This window comes from Centroberyx affinis, unplaced genomic scaffold (assembly GCF_046629955.1).
Source record: "Centroberyx affinis isolate AG114_WGS23_722 - 3 ecotype Tasmania unplaced genomic scaffold, CSIRO-AGI_Caff_v1 ptg002231l_1, whole genome shotgun sequence".
NCBI classification, from domain to species: Eukaryota; Metazoa; Chordata; class Actinopteri; order Beryciformes; family Berycidae; genus Centroberyx; species Centroberyx affinis.
In genome coordinates this window covers 141,654-164,314 of record NW_027280529.1, presented here as the reverse complement: position 1 = coordinate 164,314, position 22,661 = coordinate 141,654, and the positions used below count along the sequence as shown (strand labels likewise).

The 22,661-nt window shown below is 43.3% G+C and overlaps 1 protein-coding gene across 2 annotated transcripts in view; it reads left to right on the top strand.

Annotated features, from left to right (window-relative positions):
- Positions 1–22,661, top strand: part of stt3b (STT3 oligosaccharyltransferase complex catalytic subunit B) — a 57,157-nt gene that overhangs the window by 20,009 nt on the left and 14,487 nt on the right. For both annotated transcript variants that reach the window (XM_071532644.1, XM_071532643.1), the window contains 7 exons: positions 10,459–10,567; positions 12,619–12,906; positions 14,395–14,460; positions 15,692–15,791; positions 20,544–20,642; positions 21,260–21,406; positions 22,290–22,338. In XM_071532644.1, coding sequence (XP_071388745.1) covers positions 10,459–10,567; positions 12,619–12,906; positions 14,395–14,460; positions 15,692–15,791; positions 20,544–20,642; positions 21,260–21,406; positions 22,290–22,338 — 858 coding nt within the window. The remainder of the gene's footprint in view (positions 1–10,458; positions 10,568–12,618; positions 12,907–14,394; positions 14,461–15,691; positions 15,792–20,543; positions 20,643–21,259; positions 21,407–22,289; positions 22,339–22,661) is intronic.

Here is a 22,661-nt window from a genome sequence, read left to right as displayed (position 1 = left end):
TTTATTAACCTTTAAGGGAAAGTTGACTGAGCACGTATTTCCTTTTCCTTCCACTGTTCCATCCAATAGCTCCATTGGAGCAATTGATGGGTTAGGTGACTTGCTCAAGGGCCCCCCCACCGGTAGTTGTTGAAGGAGAAAAGAAAAGGTAGTCATTCACTGTCCCCAACGTTGTTTTCCCAGCTGGTCCTGGGATGTGAACTCGGCTACTTCTGTGCAAATAAATGAGCCTGTACAAACAATTTAGACAGCATGTTTTGAGTGGATATACTCTTCCTCAGGCAGCAATTATGTTGTTTTTGCATTAAAAGGGAATTAAAGCACCTCTTCGAGTACAACTATGGCACTGGCCAGCACCTAAAATCATCGACGGACCTAGTTCTGCTGACTCCCTAGATAAGTTAAAAGAAGTTTTCATTAGAGCTGGCCCCAGGGTGAAATTACATTTCTCTAATTTGGCTCTGACACTGGAAAAGTTTAAGACCCTGTGTAATAAAGAATTGTCTCTGTCCTTTTTGTCCCCAGTTACCATTTCCCCTCGACTGTTGTAGGTGATTTAGAGAATGAATGAGGGTCACCACTTTCCCAATTCTTCTCAATTTCAGCGACAAACACCCTTGGGGGTGAAAAATTGATTAAAATTATGATCCCTTATCTCGTCTGATACCTCCTAGGTGCAAACAGAGCGGAAGGTATTTGGTCAATTTTAGTTTGGAAATTGTTCGATGCTGCTTATGGAAAGCTGGGGTGCACAGACGGGTGGGTTGAGGGAGAGTTATGCGAGTGTTCGCTCGTGCACAAACCCACCCTTGGGTGCTGTTTTTTAATCAGCCAGTCATGCTCGGGCGCAGTCATCCTCATTGTGTCTCCTCGCATGCCCCCGCTTACCGCAATATAGGATTTGGGGGAATTTGATGAGACATCATCAGATTTTAATAAATGCTTTTGTGTGAAGTTACATTCTTCCTTCCCCCTCCCCCTGGGCTCTAAACCAGCTTAGTTTCCCCTCTCTGGCTCTGACTTCCACACACCTCCCTCACTCTCACCAACCCAAACAAAATCTGGGATGTGGGAGAAGGTTTCTCTTTCTCACACTCCCTGCCTTTGTGCGCGTCTCTCTCTCGGGCTCTCTTTCATTCTCTCTCATGCACACTCTGACTCTTGCTAGTTTTATTTCTCTCCTCATTTTAACCTCCCTCAGCAGTAATCTGTTCTGTTCAGTAATCTGGAAGTTTTTCCATTTCTTCTATTTTGGCAGTGAGCTCTCACACATCACAGGTCTAGGTTAAAATGCCAACAAAAACCAATCATGTTTATTTGGCTTACATATGTGTGTGTGTGTGTGTTCGGTAAGTTTGCCAGCTTTCCAAACACCAGCATTGTCTTTTCACAATCATGCCTGTCTGTCTTGTTGCCAGCCAGGCTGTTTCTCTTGGACCGCAATAGGATTGTGACTCTGGCTTTTGTCTCTCTGTATTACAGGCGCATTTCATTGTCGTCATGTGCACCGTTTGATGCATTGTTGAGTCTGTTTATTGTTGTGTTGTGCTCAGCCTGGCCTTGTGCTTAGCCGAGCCTAAGGCATTGTGGAGAAGACACATCAGAATAGTCAGAATAGTGTTCTCTCCACACACCTTCCCATCTCCTTGTTCCTCTGCTTCTATCCATCTTCCTCCTGTGCCTCCCCTCTCTGTACCTGTTCAGTATTTCATAGATATGGAGGTAATTTTGATCTTGAGACCCAGTTTTGCTCCTAGGTCCATTCCAAGATTGGTTCCAGTAGGTGTTGCTCTTTAAGAATCACTATTTTTATTTATTTAGTATATTTATGTCATGATATACAGGTGTTTAATGTGATGTAATTGCAAATGTAAGTCCTGTTTTTTTTATTAAGCAATAAGGTCAGATGCAATAAGGGGGGCGGGGGATTTCTGCCTTGCAATTTGCTATCTCTTCAAACATTGTCTCATTTCTCCTTCCCTCACTCCTCAATCTCAGCTCCCCCACTCTTCTCTCTTCTCTCCCTTAATTCATCTGCCTTTCTCTCTTTCTGCCCCCTTCCTTTCCTCTGGTCTGGCTCTCCAGCTCCCTTTTCCTGCCATCCTCCTCCTTGGCCCTTACCTTTGCCTTTACCTTCCCATCTACTTAATTTTTTTTTCTAATCTCCTGTCTCATTCTCTTTCCTGTCTTCTCCTCCTCCCGTCTCCGCTCCCTTAGCAGATTGCGTCTCAGCCCAGCCTCAGACCAATGCAACATTTCACAAACAGAGAAGAGCAGACCCTATCTACCATCTTCATGGACTGTGAAATTAGGTTTTACTAAAAAAGGGGGCCAGTGGAGTTTGGAGATGGTGAGAGTGATTGGGGGGTGTTGTTTGTTGTGGCAGACAGACAGAGAGACAGACAGCGCTCTCCCTTCCACTGATAAGTCAGACAATGTGGCTGCTAACACGGCAGCACAGGCCACATAGGTGGACTGAAAATGCTGTTATAGTTTCTATCTATTTCCCCCTAGGGCCTCCGACCTCTGCCCATTCCTCTCTGGTAGTGTGGCCGGTAGCCGAAAGTACTAGCCAGCATGGTATGAAAGTCAATCTATTTCTCTCTCCTGCCCCTCAGACCCCTGCCTCCAGTCCTATGATGTTGTTAAACTATGGCTGCTGTCGCCAGCTGAATTTCCCCCTCGGGGATAATAAAGACAAACTTGACTTGACCCATGCCTCCTCTCCTCTCTCATCTAGACCCCATGCTGTGATAGTTATAGCTGAATGGTTTTAATCAGGTAGAGCTTGTAGCAATGCGGTGTTTGTGTATTTCCCCCTAGCACCTTACAGAGCCTGCCCTAAACCAGGGGACCTAAATTAGTAAATTAATTACTCTATTTCCTTGGGACCCAGGCTGACTATTGAAATATGTTGGTACACTATATTGTTCTCTTCCTGTGATGTGAAGACATGCCAGCAATTGGCCCACTACCAGTTTTGTGTTCCAGACCAGAGAAAGAATCCAGGCTGTACTGGTTTCATACTGGGGCACACAACAGTATAACCAGCCATCACTGTAGTCAATTGATTTCTCTTCAGTCCTTCAGTTCCCAACATCTAGACCCATACTGTGGTCCCACACTGTGACAGGAAGCCCGATAGCATTAGTCAGAAACAGGTCACAGCTTCATGGTATCATATCTCTTTCTCCACACTGCCCTTCAGACCCATGGCTCCAGGCCAATATTAGTATGGCTGCTAACGGTATGTAGACCTTGTTTTCACTCGACGTCACATCTCCCATTGCTTCCCTGCTAGTAAATATTTACTTGATTTGAAATGAGGACACAAAATGATGTGAGTGAAAGCAACCTGTCTGACAGTGATAGCCAGAACAGGCTAGATAATAACATACTCTTTCTATTTCTCTTCAAAGATGCTGGTGCTTGCTCAGCTAACCCTCTATTACTGTGTTTATTTATCAGAAAACAATCTTCTGACCTATGGTTTTTTTTGCAGTCCAACACATTTATCCTGTTTAGGTTAGACTACTACCCTATTAGCCTACAGTGTTTTATTTCAGTTCAACTTCATTTACTTTGAACTTCACTTACTATCATCATTCCACCTCACAGAAGTTACAGTGCGGGGAAAAACTTTGTGGGTAATGCAGTGTAAAACAAGTAAAAACAATAGAGTGCAGAATGAAATGCGACAGGACACCATAGTGCAGTGGCTGGTCAAGAACACTGAGCTGTAATAAAGTAAACACAGTCAGCCAGGCTCTGCCCATAATTCCCACAGTGTGATGTCACTGCACCATCGTACCATAGGATTCTGGGTAAGGGACCCGCTCAGCCTATCAGATATTGTGACATGCCATTACCCATGTGCTAACTTAGTTCGCTAGCTACTAATCCTTCATTTCTGCCTTTTGTTAAAATTAAACTGTATTTTTAATAGCACCTTAACTTGCACAACGGTGTTAGTCGTTATCTGGTAAGGGCTTCAGTGTATTCCTGAGCTTAGGTTAAGTGCATGCATTGGGGTCAATGCAATCAGAAGGGAGAGTGTTTTATAAGGTTTAATCTGAGATAGCTAAACTATCATTTATCCATGTCTACTGGCAGTCTGATGATATTTTAAGCTTATAAAAAGAGCTAAGGCTAATTCCTGTGGGGCAATTTTTATAGCCAATGTTTAAGTGTATTGTTGAATAAAAAAATATATACTTCATTAATCTTAGCTTTACAGTCTGAGTACATTATTTGAATTGTTGCATCTGTTTTGTGACAGGCTATAATATTCTCTTTTCCTCTGGAGTGCTCAGAGTTCAGCTGGATTCAAAGAGCCACTGGAGAAAAGTCATAAGTCACTGCTCATCATTTTATGCACTCTATATTTGTAAGTGATAGATGGCTGAAAGCTCTCCAAATTCCCTCATTTTGTTATGCTCTGTCAAAGGCATAAATCACATATTCAAAATGTTTTTAAAATCTTAATCTTGACAGGAAAGTAAATGGCCATCCTCTATACCCCTGTATCCCTACACATTATTACATTTTAATGGAGCCTGTCAGACAAATTGCCATTCCCCTTAATTTCATAGTACAAGAGTGTAAATATTGGTTTTGTTCTTTATGTTCATTAAAAACAACAACCAGGTTTTCTTATCAAATGGCTGTTTATTGACGTACAGTAATTACAGTAAAATGTTTGAGAGGAGGACACAGGTGTGCATTGGGCGATGACCAGGCCTTGTAGATTTGGCTTCCGTCATTCTAGAAGAATCTCTGCCAGGTGGCTAAATGCATGACATCCCTTCCTCCTAATGTTGAAAAGGGGGAAGAACAACAAGTCAATCATATTAACCAGCAGCTATGAAAGAGAAAAGGCTGTACAGCTTTCTCCATTAAGGCGCAGAACAAAAACAAGACTATACCATCTAATAGCAATACTATCATAATAATGCAAATTTACAAATAAATAACAGTACGATTGGTTTTGAAACATCACTGAATTGTACAGCAGCTGCTAAGAACATCATCTTGAGGCCAAAAGGAAAACTGAAGCTGATGGCTTGATACAAACCCCTGTGATCAGTGTTAAAACTCTGTTGTTAAGCTGTGTCACACACATATAATGTGAATTCAACACGTGGCAATCGATGTGTGTGATAAATGTAACAATGGGGAGGAATGGGAGAGAGTGAGGGAGATGCGAGGGAAGAGAATGACGGACATCAGGGATAAAAGAGGGATAGATTGAGGGAGTGACAGGGAAACAAAGCATGAGAGATACTGATGGAGAAGAAAAAGCAGAGAGAGAGAAACAGGTGCAGAGGGCAAGTGATGGGGAATGGGAGAATGGGATAACCAAGGGAATTGAAATGAGAAGGAGGAGCAATGTCAGGAAAGAGAATGATGAGTGGAGGATAGAAGATGGTGAAAGAGGGGAAAGACGGAGAACATTAATACAGGGAACATCTGACCGGCGTGGCAGTGTATATATCAGTGGTTTTGTCTGTTTGCTCACTGTATCTATTGTATCTATGTATCTGTTATCTATTGTTACTAATTTGTTGTGAGGGGGTATGCATTATTCATATGCAGAATATTAGATTGTCGCATTGTTTAGTGTTTGAGTTTGTGTACTTGATGTTTGTGCCTCCTAGTCTTTGCGTATGTATGTGTGTGTTTTGCCTGTCAGTCTGCCCAACAGTTTGTCTGCCTTTTGTTTGTGTGTGTGTGTGTATATCTGTGTGCGTGCGTGTGTGCCCCTGTCTATACGTGTGAGTGCACACATGTGGTTGTGTGTTGGGTCTCTCTCCTGCCACCTCCCGTCATCTCCTCAGAGCCGTGTGTTTTTCGGTCCCGCTGTGCTGCGCTGCGCTCCCACACAGGCCGTCTGAAGCCAGCGGGAAGCTTGATCACCCTGCAGAGGCTGCCATCGCCCTGCCTGCCCTTGGAAAAGATAGTAATATGGGGGATGGGTCATTAAAATGTGATGCTGTCCTCAGTTTTGGCTGCTCCCTGGCCCTCTGCCACGTTTAAAGATACAGCAGTGCAGTTTGTCAGCTGGCACACAGGGAGGGGAACGGGTCAGCAGGGGGCTTGTTATCAGGGAATTGAGCAGAGTGGTAACTCCCGCCTCTCTGACATCATCCTGTCCAGAAAACACACCGTTACATCAAAATACCACAAAATGGGATTTGAAATGCAATGGTGAGCGAAAACAAATACTAACTAGTCAGGATTTTAAACTGTGATACAGCAATACATCATGATTTTATTTTTTGCCCCCAACAATGAAAGCAGGGAGAGGACTATGGACTAGGGCTGGGCGATATGGTTGAAATCAATATCATGATAATCATAAGGATTTTTCTCTATCAATATATATCACGATATGGTTCATGTATGCAAAATCACGTTAAATAATCAAATTAATGTTCATCTCATTGAACCGAATGGTGATGTTAGGTGTGATGTCAAATAAAACTGAAATATTCAATTAATATTCCTACCATAGCTCATTTTATGAGAGTTTTTAAGTAAAATTTGCTTGTCATCATCAATTCAGACAGCAGAAATGTGTGTCACGATATCAAAATATCTTCATATCATCACTATATGATTCCACTGAAAGAGAGAGCCCAGCCCTACTATGGACTATGGCGTCAGTCAAGTGCCGTACCTCAGACACCCCTAATCAGATTTTGACCAAATGTGGGGGAATGATGCATCTCACTACTGCACTCCAGCATTTGCAAAATCACACTGATTGGATGGGTGCTACAATTGCAGGTCGAAACAAGGAGACATATTTGTGGTTAAAACTGAGGGAAACTGTGCATCTTCATTGTGTATGTTTACATGTTATGACTGTGCACTAAAACACACATGCATTATTTACATTTTGATTTGCCTAATGACGAGGAATGGAATCAGATCAATAATCCATCCAATTAATCGCAATTACAAAAAAGTTTCAGTCAAATGTACTGTATATAACAAAACTGGCTGTAGCATGCAGTTACTTGTATAGTAAAATCATAGCAACCTGTGTCTTACCATGCCAGTAGTGTTTGGTGTGTGTGTGTGTGTGTGTGTGTGTGTGTGTTGAGGAGGAGATTATTCTTTATATGCAGCAGAAGGCTGCTGGATGTGTTGCCATGGCGATTAGTCAGGAATGATGGTTGGCATTTTACATTTTGTTAGTCACTGCCTCAGTGTCCGCCCCCTGGGGACCAGAGAAGGAGTTACAGCTAACCCACATGCTGAGGCCGCGTGGTAAAACAGCTTATACCTCAATGCAATAAAGCTTTCAGCTGCGTGTCAGTGAATCATTTACAGACCTTGATTTGTATAGGTAACACTTATTTGGCCAGTGAAGACTGACTGTGGAGGGCTGTGCTGCCCTCAGACACATACACATTCAGACCTGAAAGCTGCTGCTAATGATGTGATATTCAGGGGCTGAGGCCGAGAGTGGTCGACATTGCGCAAAATATGTAATGCACTCTCCTTGTCACCTATAAATTGAAAAAGTGAGGGGAAAACACCTCAATTTCCCTTGGTGAATTTGAACAAATGGTCATCTGAAGACATACCACATTGTGCACACAAACGTTATAGGCTAAGCGTAAATAATTTTCAGAATTTGTCTAGCCAATAGCAGCACATTTCATCTGATTTTTTGTTTTATCAGTTTATGTTCCAGGCACAAGGATGTGGCTGACTCAACCAGGAGTCTTTTATGCCATCCCTAGCTGAGTATTAAAGCTCATCCCTTGGTTTCATATCCGTAATATCCTGTAGCGTCTCAGTATGGGTCTGGATCACGACAGCAAACAATTGAGCACAGTGGCTGGCTGGTGCATTCCAAAATTCACCACCCACTTTCACTGTTTTACGAGCCAAATGGATTTTTGTAATAGAAGAGGACCTTCAAATGATGGTTGGTTACCCGTCAAAGCCTCTGGTAGAGCCGATAAATTAAGCAGCCACGGCTGAAATTTAGCAGCGTTTGTCTGGTGACCGGAGGTAATTTCCCACCCTGGTCTGGACACAGAATGGGTAGCTGGCCCGCTTCTGGTGAGTCGGCACATGACTAGAAGAGCTGTACTATGTTTTAATGAGCCTGGGTCTCATGGGTGAGACAAGATTTTGCTTCATTTGAGTCCCGGGCTGGAAAGGGTTTAAGAGCCCATCATCTAGAGAGTCAAGTGTGGGTGGTGAGTGTGTTTTTTCTCTTGGCTGGCCAGCCGAACGCTTTAGGATGCTGGCTGGCTGGGACTCCGATCATGAGAGGCAAGCGAGAGGCAAGAATCAGAAAGAAGAGACACAGTAGTGTGCGTGTGTGTGTGTGTGTGTGTGTGTGCACGCTTATTCTATCCCCTCTTTTTCTAATGATTACGCCTTGACAGTGAGCATGAACACACACACATACCCTCACAGTTACTCTCCCTCCTAAGGGGGCTGAGCAAGCCATATGCTGCAATCCCTCAGATTCCTGTTTTTTGCGGAGGGACACTTTGTATTGAGCACTTTAATTCTTTTTGAAAAGCTCTGGGGACAAGCACACTAACTACCATGTATCAGCAGCGTCTCGGTCTGAAGGCTAGAGGCGAGACGCTGGATTTGTACAATGGCAGCAGTCTATCTACGAGACGCTTGTATTGCAGCACGCCTAATTATAGACAAGGGTGTGCTGGGCTTATTCGTCTTTAAGTCTCGGTGGCCGTAAACAACCTGAGAAAAAGACGGTGGAGGAGGCATCAGAGAGGATGGGAGAAGAATGAGGAGTAATAGAATAGAAAGGTGAAAAGAGTGGGAGAAGAGAAAGACAAATGGAGACACTGGAGACTTTTCTCTGGATGATTTTTGTTCTCCACTTATCTACGCCCTTCTGAGAGGAGTGAGGAAGAAATTCTTGCATCTACTGTGCTGTTAGCTGAGATCACAGTAGTTTGTGGAGGCGGAGGTCGCAAAGTTTATTGAAGGTTCCTTGAACAGTGATTATTTTTCAACAGATGATTGCTTTTCTGTGTTTCCTAGTCCCCTAGACAAGTAGACCTTTCCTGAATTTAATTGAGTTGAGCACTTAAGTGAAACAAGCTGTGTTCAACAAATTGAAATTTCATGATTTAATTACAAATGTCCTTTATGATTCCCCCACCTCCTATGAGCCTTTGAGTCAGTCAGATACAACGCAATTCAACGTCCTCCTCTGTAGGGACGTTTTGCACTATTGTTATCTCAAGCGCCAGATTGAAAACCCGATGTCGTTTGAATGCCGAGCCGCAGTTAATATCACAATTGTCTGTGAAAGAATGTCTTTTATTTTCTTTGATTGTCTAAACTTCATTTAGATTCTGAACTTTGTCCAAGTTATTACACGCTGTGGTAAGAGGAAGTTCCCACATGTGCATGCAGATACAAGCATCTCAATACTATCACCGTTTCCCATGCTGAAACACATCTCTATTGCAGTGGCGATTGTATTCTATACCAAGTGCTTCCAGCTGGCAGCTGCTTGCTAGCTGTGGCGCTGATATTGCCAGTGATTTTCTGGGCACCTGCTGTTTACAGCACCCTCATCGCACTCCATCTCTGCATCTCTTCTCTTTTCATGCTGCTATAATTTCAACCACAGTATTGCTGTATGCTGGTAGAAGTAAATCTGCAGCATTTTCTCTCTATGTTCTTCCTCCCGCTATTATTTCATCAGTTTACCAATGGTATTGTGACTTTGAAGTCTTTTACTTGCTGTGACTTTTAAGTTGTTTCATAGCCATAACTTCCAGCTCTTTTCATAGCCGTGACTTTCAACATTTCACTGTTCTATCTTCACTGATGCAACTTTTAAACTCTCTTAAATGCTGTAAGTTTCGGCTCGTTTAATGCAAACTTTTTTCAAAAGTACTCGCAGTGCTCTGTGTTCATACTTTTCACAGCTGTTTGTCTGGCACAGTTACAGCGACTTGGCCCGCCCACAGCAGGCCAGCAGTCCCGCTTTGTTCAGTGCAATTCAGTTGAAACCCAAGATTGATAGATGTTTCAATAAAATGAATAAAATTAAAGAAATACTCATCTGAAGAAAATCTATAGCTCAAACACAAAATTGGTATTTCATTTTTTTTCTTTTTCTTTTAGCAAAACAACAATAATTCCTAGACAAACAAAATTATTTATTGCTTGAAAATATCAAACGTCATCAAACGTAATAGGAGCTGGATGTCGCACAATTTGGATGACTTTCAGGAGCAAGGTTCACTATTAATGCATTCAAATGAATTTTAATCTGAAGGTAATTATTTTGTTTGAAGATGATTCATGGTTTGGGGCGAAATCTCAAGCCAAACCCGTGCTCACTCTGTGCCGTGGGACACGAGTGTGCTTTGTAGCTGCTCTGTTTGGTGGTGTGACCTGTCCTAATGATCCTCTCTCTGCCTCTGGCTCTCTGTGTTGCAGGTTCAACTACAGGTCAACCCACCACCTCACCACCAACGGCTTCTATGAGTTTCTCAACTGGTTTGACGAGAGAGCCTGGTACCCTCTAGGAAGGATAGTCGGGGGCACGGTAAATGGGCCGTGTGTGTGTGGGTGTATGCATGCTTTCTCAGCCCCGCCCTTCCTTTGTCCTTATTTCTCTGAGTCACAGTACTGTGATAAATCTTCAGTCATCTTCTCAACCTCCCTTTCGATTACACAGACATGGATACACACACACACACACACACACACACACCGAGCACACTGGATGGTTAAACGGCTCCTAGGGGAAGCAGTGAGTTAGCAGGGAGCACTCATAAGACACAAAGAGTAGATCCGTCTTCATAAAAACCTAAAGGACAGACAGACTGGGGTGACTTTAACACACCATTACACTGCCACTCATCTCTGTGTGCTTATCTCCTCCTTATATTTATACCCCTCTATTAGAGCCTCTCCATATGAGTTGATGAAGGGAGCGTTAACTGTTGTGGGGCTAATCTGTTCCCCAGGGTGCACTTTTGCACACTCACATTGGCCGCCAAAGTAAGAGCATTGCTCTGAGTATATTGTTTTGACTTTGAAGCAACTCATGCCAGTGGTAAGAAATAAAGGACAAAGCAGGATGTTTTTACTTGAACACACCATTATACTTACACTCTTCTCCTCCTACTTAACACTCCTACTATACTCAGGCTTGGGTATTTCTTTTTTTCTATTGCGTTGGAAATGGAGGCAAACTAGGTTGAACTGTGTACGTTGTAGCTGACAGGTCGTCTTAACGGTAGGAGGTTTAACCAGCTAAAGTCACCTAATGGTGGCATTAGCTAGCACACAGCTATAAACTATTTGAGAGCCAGTGTATTGTTAATACTTAAGTCAAAGGCTGTTAATTGGAGTTAATTAGTTTAGAGATGCACATAATGTTAACAACATGAAGTAGCTGACTACTAACATTAACTGACATTATGGATCAACAGCATTGATGTTCCCTTCAATCTAGCTGCTGTATCCTTTGATTTGGACCTCCTCTTGCTCTGCTCATCTCTAGCATTATTGAGGGCGAATTTTGGTATGTGTATACATATATATATACATATATATTTATTTTTAATTGGTAAGTAGGATTGTAAGTATGATGTAGATCAAATATGGCCATCATGTGAATAAAATAAATCATATTTGTTGCAGTGTATTTGGCTGTTAAGTTTCAATACAGTAAACTGAGTATGAAAAAGACAGTGCAGCTCTTTTTTTTTTATATACTTAATTGATCCCTGGAGGGAAATGCTCTTTTTGCTTGCCACAGGGAGGTCAGAGTCAGCAACAGAACAGTGCCACAGGAGCTCAAGGCCAGGAGCCTCATTTATAAACGTTGTGCACACACAAACAGGATGCATACACCACTTTACATGCAAACATTGGGATTTATAAAAACCAAAGTTGACATGAGAATGTGCGTACCTCTACGGAAACTTTGGCCCATGTGTACGCACATGTTGGCAACCATGTAATGGCAAAACATTAAAGGTAAAATGTGTTAATTGCACTTTTAATCCATATCAAATCCTTATCAAATCACCCAGACTTCTAATAGGCTGAACTCCCAGAGGCCTTAATCATTTTCGTTGCTTTAGTCTAAAAGCCATCTGCGCAAAAGCATCTCCCTATTTGCACTGAACTTTCATTATGGGTTCATAAGTGGCATGTCCCAATTATAATTGGTACAAATTCAAGGTGTTAAGCAATTGGACTGAACGTCGCAGGGTTATAAAATAATGATTTGTTATGGCTGGTTTCGCGGCGCACGGGGCACAGTGGGGACACTGTAGCTGGGCGCACAGCCGTCCTCTTCAGCCTCCTCTTCACCATTGGTCACACCACTCTCTGATACCCCGAATCAGAAAATGAGAATAAAAAACTTCGAGAAAATGCAACATAAGTGGTCATACTGAGTTGCGTTTTCAGAGATACAACTTGAATCACATTTCAAACCCTACAAAGTTTAAATTCTGTCCAGATTTTATACAAAAACTCATATCGAACATGTGAAAAAACCTGATTTGAGCTGCCTGTCTGAACAGAGTCTAAATAATCCGTGCGTACATCTCTCCCCCTTTTCCTTCCCTTCCCCCCCAGGTGTACCCCGGGCTGATGGTCACGGCGGGCCTCATCCACTATGCGCTCAACCTGCTGCACATCACCGTCCACATCCGGGACGTGTGTGTGTTCCTGGCGCCGGTCTTCAGCGGCCTGACCTCCATCTCCACCTTCCTGCTGACGCGGGAGCTGTGGAACCAGGGGGCGGGGCTGCTGGCGGCCTGCTTCATCGCCATCGTCCCCGGCTACATCTCCCGCTCCGTGGCCGGCTCCTTCGACAATGAGGGCATCGCCATCTTCGCCCTGCAGTTCACCTACTACCTCTGGGTATGGCTATGCATGTTTATCTTCCGTGATGAGATGGGGAGCAGTAGTCCCCTCATTGTCCAGAACTAGTCCTGTTGCTGCAGCAGGCTGTTGGCTAAATCTGAAACCGGATAAAGGGGAAATGTTCCGAAAAGAATGTCCCTTCTAACACTCACTTCACATAGGTGATTCATATGATCTTGAGAAGCTCAGTCTACATTATGAACAGGGTCAAGTGTCTCGTAGAAGCAGGAAAACCAAGAGACTAGTTTGTGTTGTCGTACACTTCAGTAACATTACACAGGTTATGTTTCAAGGAATATGGACACACTTCCTGGTTTAAGACTTTTGATGCTGTTATGAAATACTTTGGCTTAATTGTAAAAAGCTCCAGAAAACATTCTGTAAGTCCAAAGAGTTTCCATTTCATTGGAGCCTGTTGATGATACAGATTCAGGTGTTGGACACATGCTCACCTTCATGCTAGATAGTGTTTGAACTGTTCAAGATCATAGGAAAAACATATATGAATTCTCTTTTAGGGTAGGTTTTTCTTTAGCCACCAATCCGGCGCCTATAGGTCCATCCATCACACCGGTCCTTAGAGGTTTGTGCATACTGCTATGTAGGCTAATGTTATTCTCAGTGAACTTTATCAGCCAAGACATTTCATGTATACCATTGAGATTTAATATGAAGCAATTCACTATCCCAGTTACAAAGCCTTGAAGTAATTGTTAATTGGTGGTATGGCTAGATGGGGAATAGCGTAACCTGGTTTGCAGATGAAGATGAATTCCTGATCTCCTCAGTCTCTAGCTGGTAAACAGATCCTAAATAAATCACATAATGAATAAACTGCACATCACACACACCCACACCCACACACACACAGAGGAACAGAGTCAGAGCTGTTACCAGGGTTGGACAGAAATGCAGAGTAACTTTGATAACAAAAGAAACCAGCTAATGCATCCCAGCGCCATTTCTTTCTCTCTCTCTCTCTCTAATGGTCTCCCTCTCCCCCTCCTTCGCTCTCCCTCGTACCAACTTTCATTTCATCCCTCACTTCCTTCCATCTACCACGTCTCATTGGCTCAGCTCTACCATCCATCCTAATCTGAAGCTTCATCCAGCCAATAACGTCGGCTCCAATCCGTGTGTTCGTTAAGTCAGGGCTTGTTAGCCTTGTTAAGCCCTCGTTAGTACCGGCCCGTTAGCGGCTCTTGCCGTAGCATGGCAGGGAAGGTAAAGACGTGTAGGACACACTGCTCTGCTTTGTACAGGTCATTAAAGGGGGAAATGTGATGAATAATTCAGGCGGTCGTGTTGGGTAAGCAGCACCAACGCAAATCCTTAAGGAAAAAAAACGCCGAACAAAACATTGTGGTTTAACAGAAGATGTTAATGGAGAATTGACTTTCTTTTGTTGCACACACTATCTCTGACTCACTCTCTCTGAGTCCCTGTATTATTGGTTAACCCTTTTCTGTTCTCTGTAAACTGTAGGTGAAGTCAGTGAAGACGGGATCAGTCTTCTGGGCCATTGGGTGCTGCCTCTCCTATTTCTACATGGTGAGACCACACACACACACATTTGTATTATACTTCTGAAGACCTTCATTGACTACATTCATTCCCTAAACCCTAACCTAAATCCTGTTCTAATCATAACCCTAAATGCAAGTCCTAACTTCAAAAAGCCAATCTTAACCCTTACCTTAACCTAATCCTGCTGTAATTCTAACCTCAACCGTAAATCCAAGTCCTAACCCTAAACCAGCCCTTTGTAGGAGTGAGGAACAGCAAAATGTAGAGGATTCTCCTCATCTTTCTATCCTTATTAGGACATTTGGTGCTCAAGTATAGGAATACAAGAACACACACACTCACTTGGAGACAAACATGCAACACAGGAGCAGCCAAAAGGAGCAACATTATCATCGTGCCACTTGCAACAACAAATCCTTGGCAGAGTCCTCAAGGTTTTAATGATGCACAGCATCGAGCCATTGTGGATGTCCATCAAACTGTTTTGCTCTCACATCATCCGGAGGCCATACTCATCAGACAAAGACGAATCTTTTGGGGAACCTTTTCCCTTCCAGAACTATCATTCAGCCACACTGTTATTTCCTTGATGAATCGTTTGAATGCCATGTAGCCTTTGTGCTGTAACCCGTCACACCTCTTCTCTGACAGCCTTTCACTACCTGGCAGTTTCATGACACTTGGAGACAATAAGCAAAAAGCTTGAAGTGATGAGGTGTGTTTGTATCTGTGTGAGTGTGTGGGTGTGTGTTTGTGTGTGTGTGTGTGTGTGTGTGTGTTCCTTTGAGGCTTCGGGGACTAACGACATAATCTGAATGGCGCTCTTAACGCTGTAGCTCATAACGATTTCACAGCTCTCAGGTGGGCTATGCAGCTTTGTTCCCTCCCTCTTATTGCTCCCTGTCTCATTATGGATGTGTGTGTGTGGTAAATATGTGAAAAAGCACAGCCGCCCTTCAGTTCCCTGCCTACAGGGACTCATGGGCTAGTTACAATACTGATTATCCACGGCTGCTGAAAACACTGCAGACTCAGGAGGGATCAAAATCCCATTATGACAAGAAGCAGTAAAGAGAGTGTGTGTGCCTGTGTGTGTGTGTGTGTGCAGGTGAGTCCATGTGCATGCATAATCGAAACTGTTACATCCCACTCAATAACGACTACGATCATTGTTGCTAAAGCTATAAAGTAATGAAATAAGAAATGTATATTAATAACTGAGTCTTTCTACTTTGTGTGTGTGTGTGTGTTGCAGGTTTCAGCGTGGGGAGGTTACGTCTTCATCATCAACCTTATTCCTCTTCATGTATTTGTCCTGCTGCTTATGCAACGCTTCAGTCGGAGAGTGTACATAGGTGAGACGCAGCACACACAGTACGCATACACACACACACACATACACACACACAAGTTTATTTACATTCACATTAATTCAAGGGCATCAACAAATAAACTGCAAAGATGTTGTCCATGACCTGGGGGTTTACATATACGTTCATTTGACAATCAATACAGCACATCCAAGATAAACAGACAATCTTAAGGGCAAGGTACCTGTACAGTCAGCAGATACACACACACACACACACACACACACACACACACACACACACACTGTATTTCCTATGCTGGTACAAGACTCCAAGCCGTGCATATTGCATACGGGGTGGATGTGCACTTATGTATACATACCTGCATGCCTATTTCCCCCAGCACACACACACACACACACACACACACACACACACACACACACATACACACACACAGAGTAGCTTATTATTATTCTTTGCCATATAGGCACTGTATAAACACAACATTACAGATAATTAATAGCATTCATTAGCAGCTGCCATTGTGTCTATAATGAGACAGATATCAGGTTTACACACACACCCCAGAGAATGGTGGAGGGGATACATGATAAAAGTAGGAATGGAAAATAGGAAGAGGAAGGAAAGTGGAAATGCCGGCAGAAAAAAGAGAAGAGAAAAAAAGATGAAAGCTGTCCTGCGTTCAAAGAGCTAGCCTAGTTGCGCACTCCACACTCGCCTCACTGAGGATGAACCCAGTCCTGACCTCAGGCTCACCGCTCTCTTCTGATGCTGCAATACTGCGTACCATTGGTTTCAGATTAGAATCAATAGCCGATAGATACAGACTCATAATGTTTTGGAAATAATGATATTCCAAGACGCGAGGAGTAAACAACTAGTGAAGGGTAACATTGCAACTATAGCACAAGAATCAAAGAGAACTCATATTGAGGAGTGATAGGAAGTGGATTGACTAAAGACAAGAGGAGAGAAGGAAAACTCAAAAGCGGGAGGGAGAATCGGGGTGTGTGTGGAAGAGACTAGACGTTGGTTGGTTCTGTATCTTGCCGTAGCGTTTTTGGTAAAATGAATAATTTAGCATTAAGCTGAATTTCCCATCATCCTCACTTGGTCTCCTCTGTCCTTCCTCCTCCCCCCCACATGCACTTTCTTTCTCTCTTCCTCCTCTCTCCACCATCTCCCTCTCTCTCTCTCTCTCTCTCTCTCCATCTCTGAAGACCAGTGCGATACACACAGCCTGCGGCAACACAGTAATTGAGTTAGTTCAAAGTTGTAATAGCTCAGGGTGTTCCATGATGCATACCTTGTACTCTGATTTTGAGTCCGCTCCATGACCCGCTGTCACACATCACCCCCCTCTCTCTCTGTCTTCCCCATCTAATAAAGCAGAAATACCATAATGAAATCAAATCAGATAGTTTTATTATCCCATGAGCAGTGTCTCCTCTGCACCAGAATAGAATGCCCAGAATAGAAAACCCTCTGATGGATGCCTCCACTCTCTGCCGCGCATCTGCTAGGCTGCCGGTGCCCGGTACCGGTCTGGCCGTCGCATCACTCAGCGTCTGGGGAGCAGGTGCCGTGTGCCGCCTACCGGGGCGTTTTACCAGGGTGACGCCTGGCTCATCCATTACAGAACTACCCCGCCTGACTGCCGGTAGCGGGACTAAATGATTCGATTAGACTTGATGAGAGGTTTTTGGAGAGCTAGGAGACCAGATGTATTAATCCTCTTCTTAGTTTGGATGTTGTTCCGACAGAGAAGGCAGTCTTCACAGCCAGACTTATTAAGGTAACTACAGAAACTGTGGAAAAGTGTCTTGGGCTGTGTTCATGTAATTCCTCTTCGCTCAAACTGACACCGTCTTTTTTTACTTTAAAATGTGGAAGGAAATCAGCCACTTTGCAGAAGCCTCACTTCTTATGCAAAGCAGAGCACATTCTAAAGTTGAAATAAGTTCCATTCTTTAGTGGAGCGCACCTGACTTTGACCATTTTGTGAGTTGACCAATCACAACGAAGGGGAGGTGGGGTTTAATGCGAAGTAGGCAGCTGATTGGCTCCTCTGCCTCATCGCCAAAGCCAGCACAGGCAGTTTTTCCTTCGCTATGGTCAAACTAAATACAGAAAACTATTAATTAACTAAATATAAAAAACTAAAACTTATATAACTATACCATGGTGAATATATCTATTTTAGTATGTTAACATCAAAACAACAGGCAGAGGTTTTTATGTTTCGTTGGATAACAGTGAAGTCTTTCTAAATGTATTTTTTCAGATATTCGTCAGTTGAAGAATATTTTATTGGTCCCTCCTGTGGGCGGTTTTTGATGCCACACCTATCCTCAGTCACCACGTTTAGAAATGTTTGCTTGATTGGTTTGTTTGGTATTCTGATGAAGGCTGCATGGCTGAAACATGTTCATCTTGACTGCTGCATAAAGACAGATTATTATTCTTCGTATTTTCACTACTGCTTGAGCCTCAGCACCTCACTGCTATTTTTGCATTTTGAATTCAGCACCAGCCGCTTCTACTTGTTTTTTAGACAAACTATTTAATTGCAAAGTGATCTCTGCGAAGTGCGGTGCAGAAACACCATAGCAATGACTGCTTCATACCAAAGGTGTCACCAAAATCTCACTGATTACCGCGTTAATTAGCAAAGTACAATGAATGTACAGCTGACCTGGATAATTGGTTTTTGACACATTATATGACAGTTACACAATACAGGCTTGAGACACTAGTATACATTCAAAACTGAAGAATGTTCCATTGTGGCAGCATTAATATAGTAACAGATGTTTCAGTCTGTCGTTCCAGGGGTATTTAGTAGGGCTGGTTTGAGGAGGGCGATTGCCATTAGGGAAAAAACTGTTGGGTGGCGGTGGGTGGTGTTGGCACTGATGCACCGCAACCGTCTTCCATAGGTTGGACAGGGTCAGCAGCAATCTTCTTTGCCCTTTTCCCTGCTCTGGCATCTCCAATAATGGTGCCATCAGCACAAGACAGCATTGGAGGGAGAATGTGATTGGACCTGCTCCTGTTAAATCTAAATAAAGCAGTCACTGTCTGTGGGTACTAATGAAGGTGGCATCTCTAGAACACTGTGCAGGGAAAGGACTGACATTAAATACATGGATTTGGTTGGATTGTAGAATTCTTACTCTTAGTACTCCAACAGAACAACAGGCTATTTTCACAGCCAGACACATATCTATTGGCCTAATAGTCCTAATAATAATGTCTTCTGCTGAAGACAGCAGTGGAGAGTTGAGGTTTGATGCTACGCCCAGACACAAATTGGCCTAGACTTTTTTTCTACACAATTCCCTTCAGTGTGATCTGGTAAGGTTCATACAGTCATACAGATTTATTTTCAACGCAGCCAAAGATAAACAGCTATGAGGGAGATCAGAGAGGAGTCCCCTCTCCTCAAAAAACATATTGCAGGGTAGTGATCGTGTCATCACACTGTCACAAACCTCACTCTTATGTCTAGTTGTTGGCACAGCCTAAGGTCACAGAGTGCGTGATCACAGGTAAATCCTTGTTTCAGTGTTCATTGAAACAAGAATTTACCTGCACACCATCTCATTGAGTACAAAAAAAATAGAAATCCTTGCATCTAAGGCTTCAATAATTGTGCCATCATCAGAAGACGGCATTGGAAGGAAAAAACAACTGCGAGTGATGAGTAAACTTTGACCTGCTCTACCTTCCTGTTTACTCCTTCGGTATTCATCCGCCGTGTTTTCCTTGTAATCGGGGGGCGGGGGCTAAAAGAGCTGTGATGTTAACCTGCCAATCATAATTCCAGTTCTCTCCCTCAAGCATTGCTTTGGCTGTTAGCACTCTAACAGTCTAATCAGAGCAAACACAGACTGCTGAAAGCTTTTACAGACACAAGCACACACACACATACACACACACACACACACACACACACACACATTCGGGTAGACAGACACACTCAGCAAACTCCTCCAGCTAATGAATTGATTTCCTCTCAAGAGGTTGTCAGTAGTTTCCGTAGCCCAAGGTGTCATTTTTGTATGTCTGAATTTCTCTGCTTGCCTCCCTAGTATGCAGTAAGCCTCTATGCGGCTCTTAGAAGCCTGTTTAAGAGGACTAGTTCCTTTGTTTTGTTGGCTTTGCCATGACCACATTAAACCAGCGAAGTGCTTGTTTTCAGACTTTGTTATTGAGACTTTCTTTCAGTGTTTTAACGTGACCTCTGGGGGCTTGTTTGAAACGGTTTTTCGGGTATAGCTGGAGTGTTCACAGAGAGCATGTTGTCTGATTGTGCCGCTAACTCCCAAGTGTTTCAATTGTTTGAACTTGGAAGCTTAATTGTTCTTAAGCTGTCACTCATGGTTTAAGCTCAGAAGGTATTTAGTTCTTGTACGCTACCTCAAGGGCTTGGTGCGTTTGTGTTTGCATGAGAAAGACGGGGGGTGGGGGAGGGGTTCATGGCTCATTCAGTCTTTGTATGTGTTTTCTTTCTCCACTTTATAGTACTTTGTGCACTGTATAATCGTATAATTCTCTCCTTGTGAGAAGCAGTTTGAGTTTTAGACCTTCAGAGTGAGGATGCTGTTGTGAAGTGAGGTCATTTTGGCCGGTTCTCACCTCTACAGTGGGCTGGTTTAGGATTAAGACTTTAGGTTTAAGATTTGTACACACACACTTATCTACTAGATGTATGTGTGTGTGTGTGTGTGTGTGTGTGTGTAACCTTAACTATTCTCCATCTCCCTCCAGCCTACAGTACCTTCTACATCGTTGGCCTGGTCCTCTCCATGCAGATCCCCTTCGTGGGCTTCCAGCCAATCAGGACCAGCGAACACATGGCCGCAGCGGGTCAGTAACCAAGCACCTGGGGTTTTGGTGGAGAGGGGAAAATAGCATTGGGAGCCAGTGACAGTAAACACACAGTAGACATTCCTTTTCCAAAATCTCATACATTTTCATTCCCACTGGTTGTCATTTTAAAGCTTTTTACAGATAGCCAAGATTCTCTCTGTATTGGTTATGTTTCAGTTGAGTTGTCTCCTAGCCAGGATCTGGCTGTGCTTGCTGCAGGCCTATGGAGTATTTATGTGAAGAAGAGCCTCATTCATCTTAATCTAACACATCCAGTGCAAAAATGTTGTCTATTAATTATGTGCAAATGTTTCAATTCTCTTGTTTACACTTTAAACTAAAAGCATTTAAACTATAAATTATTCTCTATGAGGCATTTTGGAAATTCGTATGCATGTGTGATTACAGTGTGAAAACCTTTTGGGCTGGTATTTAAATGTAATTAATTTGTGTTACATTACTTTATCATGTTGATTTTGGACTGTCTTTGGACTTCACTGTTTTGGATAACCTCAGTTCCAGAGGACTTGATGTAAACAAAGATCTACTCTATTTAACAAAGAGGTGTATTTTAAAAGCTTAACTCTATTCTTGTGTGTGCAATATCTGTCTAGGTGTGTTTGTGCTGCTTCAGGCCTATGCCTTCCTGCAGTACCTGAAGGACAGGCTGACCAGACAGGAGTTCCAGACTCTGTTCTTCCTGGGAGTCTCTCTGGCTGCCGGAGTGGTTTTTCTCACCGTCATCTACCTGACGTATACAGGTCGGTCTACATACAAGCCTTTTAGAGGACCAGTTGCACCGCTAATGATTCAAATATAAAGGAGGGTCTATATCCTACACTGTTACTGTACATACCTGACTTACCAGTGTACAAGACAACATTATGCTAGACCAGACCATCTCTCCTAAAGGGAGAGTAAGCAATCAGGTCTTCTTTGTAGTTGCAAGTCCAAAATTTAAGTCCACGTATTGTAATATAGCCTTGAAGTCCAATTTTTCTACACAATATGAGACCGTCTGCAACTTGATGACTTACACTATGTTTTGAGACTTGGTACCCAAAATGACAAGAGGCAACATTCCCTGATGAGCCTGGTCTATAGTAATTAAAACCTTTATCCTAAGGTCCAACCCCTGCCACTGAAATGCTATATGGAGTGCGATAGCTAGTTATGATTAGAATCAACCTCTAGCATCAACAGACATCTATTTACCATGTAGCACCAGCCCAGCTCCTAGCTGCTCTGCCTGCTATCTAGTAGCGGTGATTAGTTTCTGTGTTCTCATTAATCATTCCACTGCTGAGCTGAGTGCACAGCGGGCCAGAGAGAGCTCATTACAGCCACTCACTGTATCTGCAACACGGCTCTCACACCAATACACAACAACGCTTGCATATTAGAGCGTAATTATATGATCGATACATGCATGAGGAATTCTTCGAACCGATTGCGTGTTCCAATGGTGCGTGACGAAATAACGCCGATTGCTGACGCTCCAAAGCTGTGTTTGTGCGAGTGAGAACGCAGGCAGGTATGTTGTGTATGTGTGTGGGCCGGCGGTTGGACATGCGTGTGCATTTGTTTGATTGTACGTGCTAGCACATTCTGAATCCGTATGGTTTTCTGTGTTTTCACCTTCAGGGTACATTGCTCCGTGGAGTGGGCGCTTCTACTCCCTCTGGGATACTGGGTAAGTCATCAGAATTGATGTGTGTTGTACTTTTCCACAGTGTTGGAAAGGCAGTGGCCTCCGGCGCTGGCCTAGCTGGCCGAGGTCCCATCTCTCTGCCTCATCACATTTCTCTTTGTCTTATTTGCTTTCTTATCTCATTGTCATTGTCATTGTCCGTGTCACTGTCCATTTTACTGTTTTGTCCTTGCACCTATTGCACACTCAGCCATCCCGGTGGGGGATCCCTCTTTGACTTGGCCCGCCCAAGGTTTTTTTTTGCCTTATAAGGTTTTTCTTGGGAGTTTTTCCTTGACTTCACTGAGGGTCTAAGGTTGGTGGTG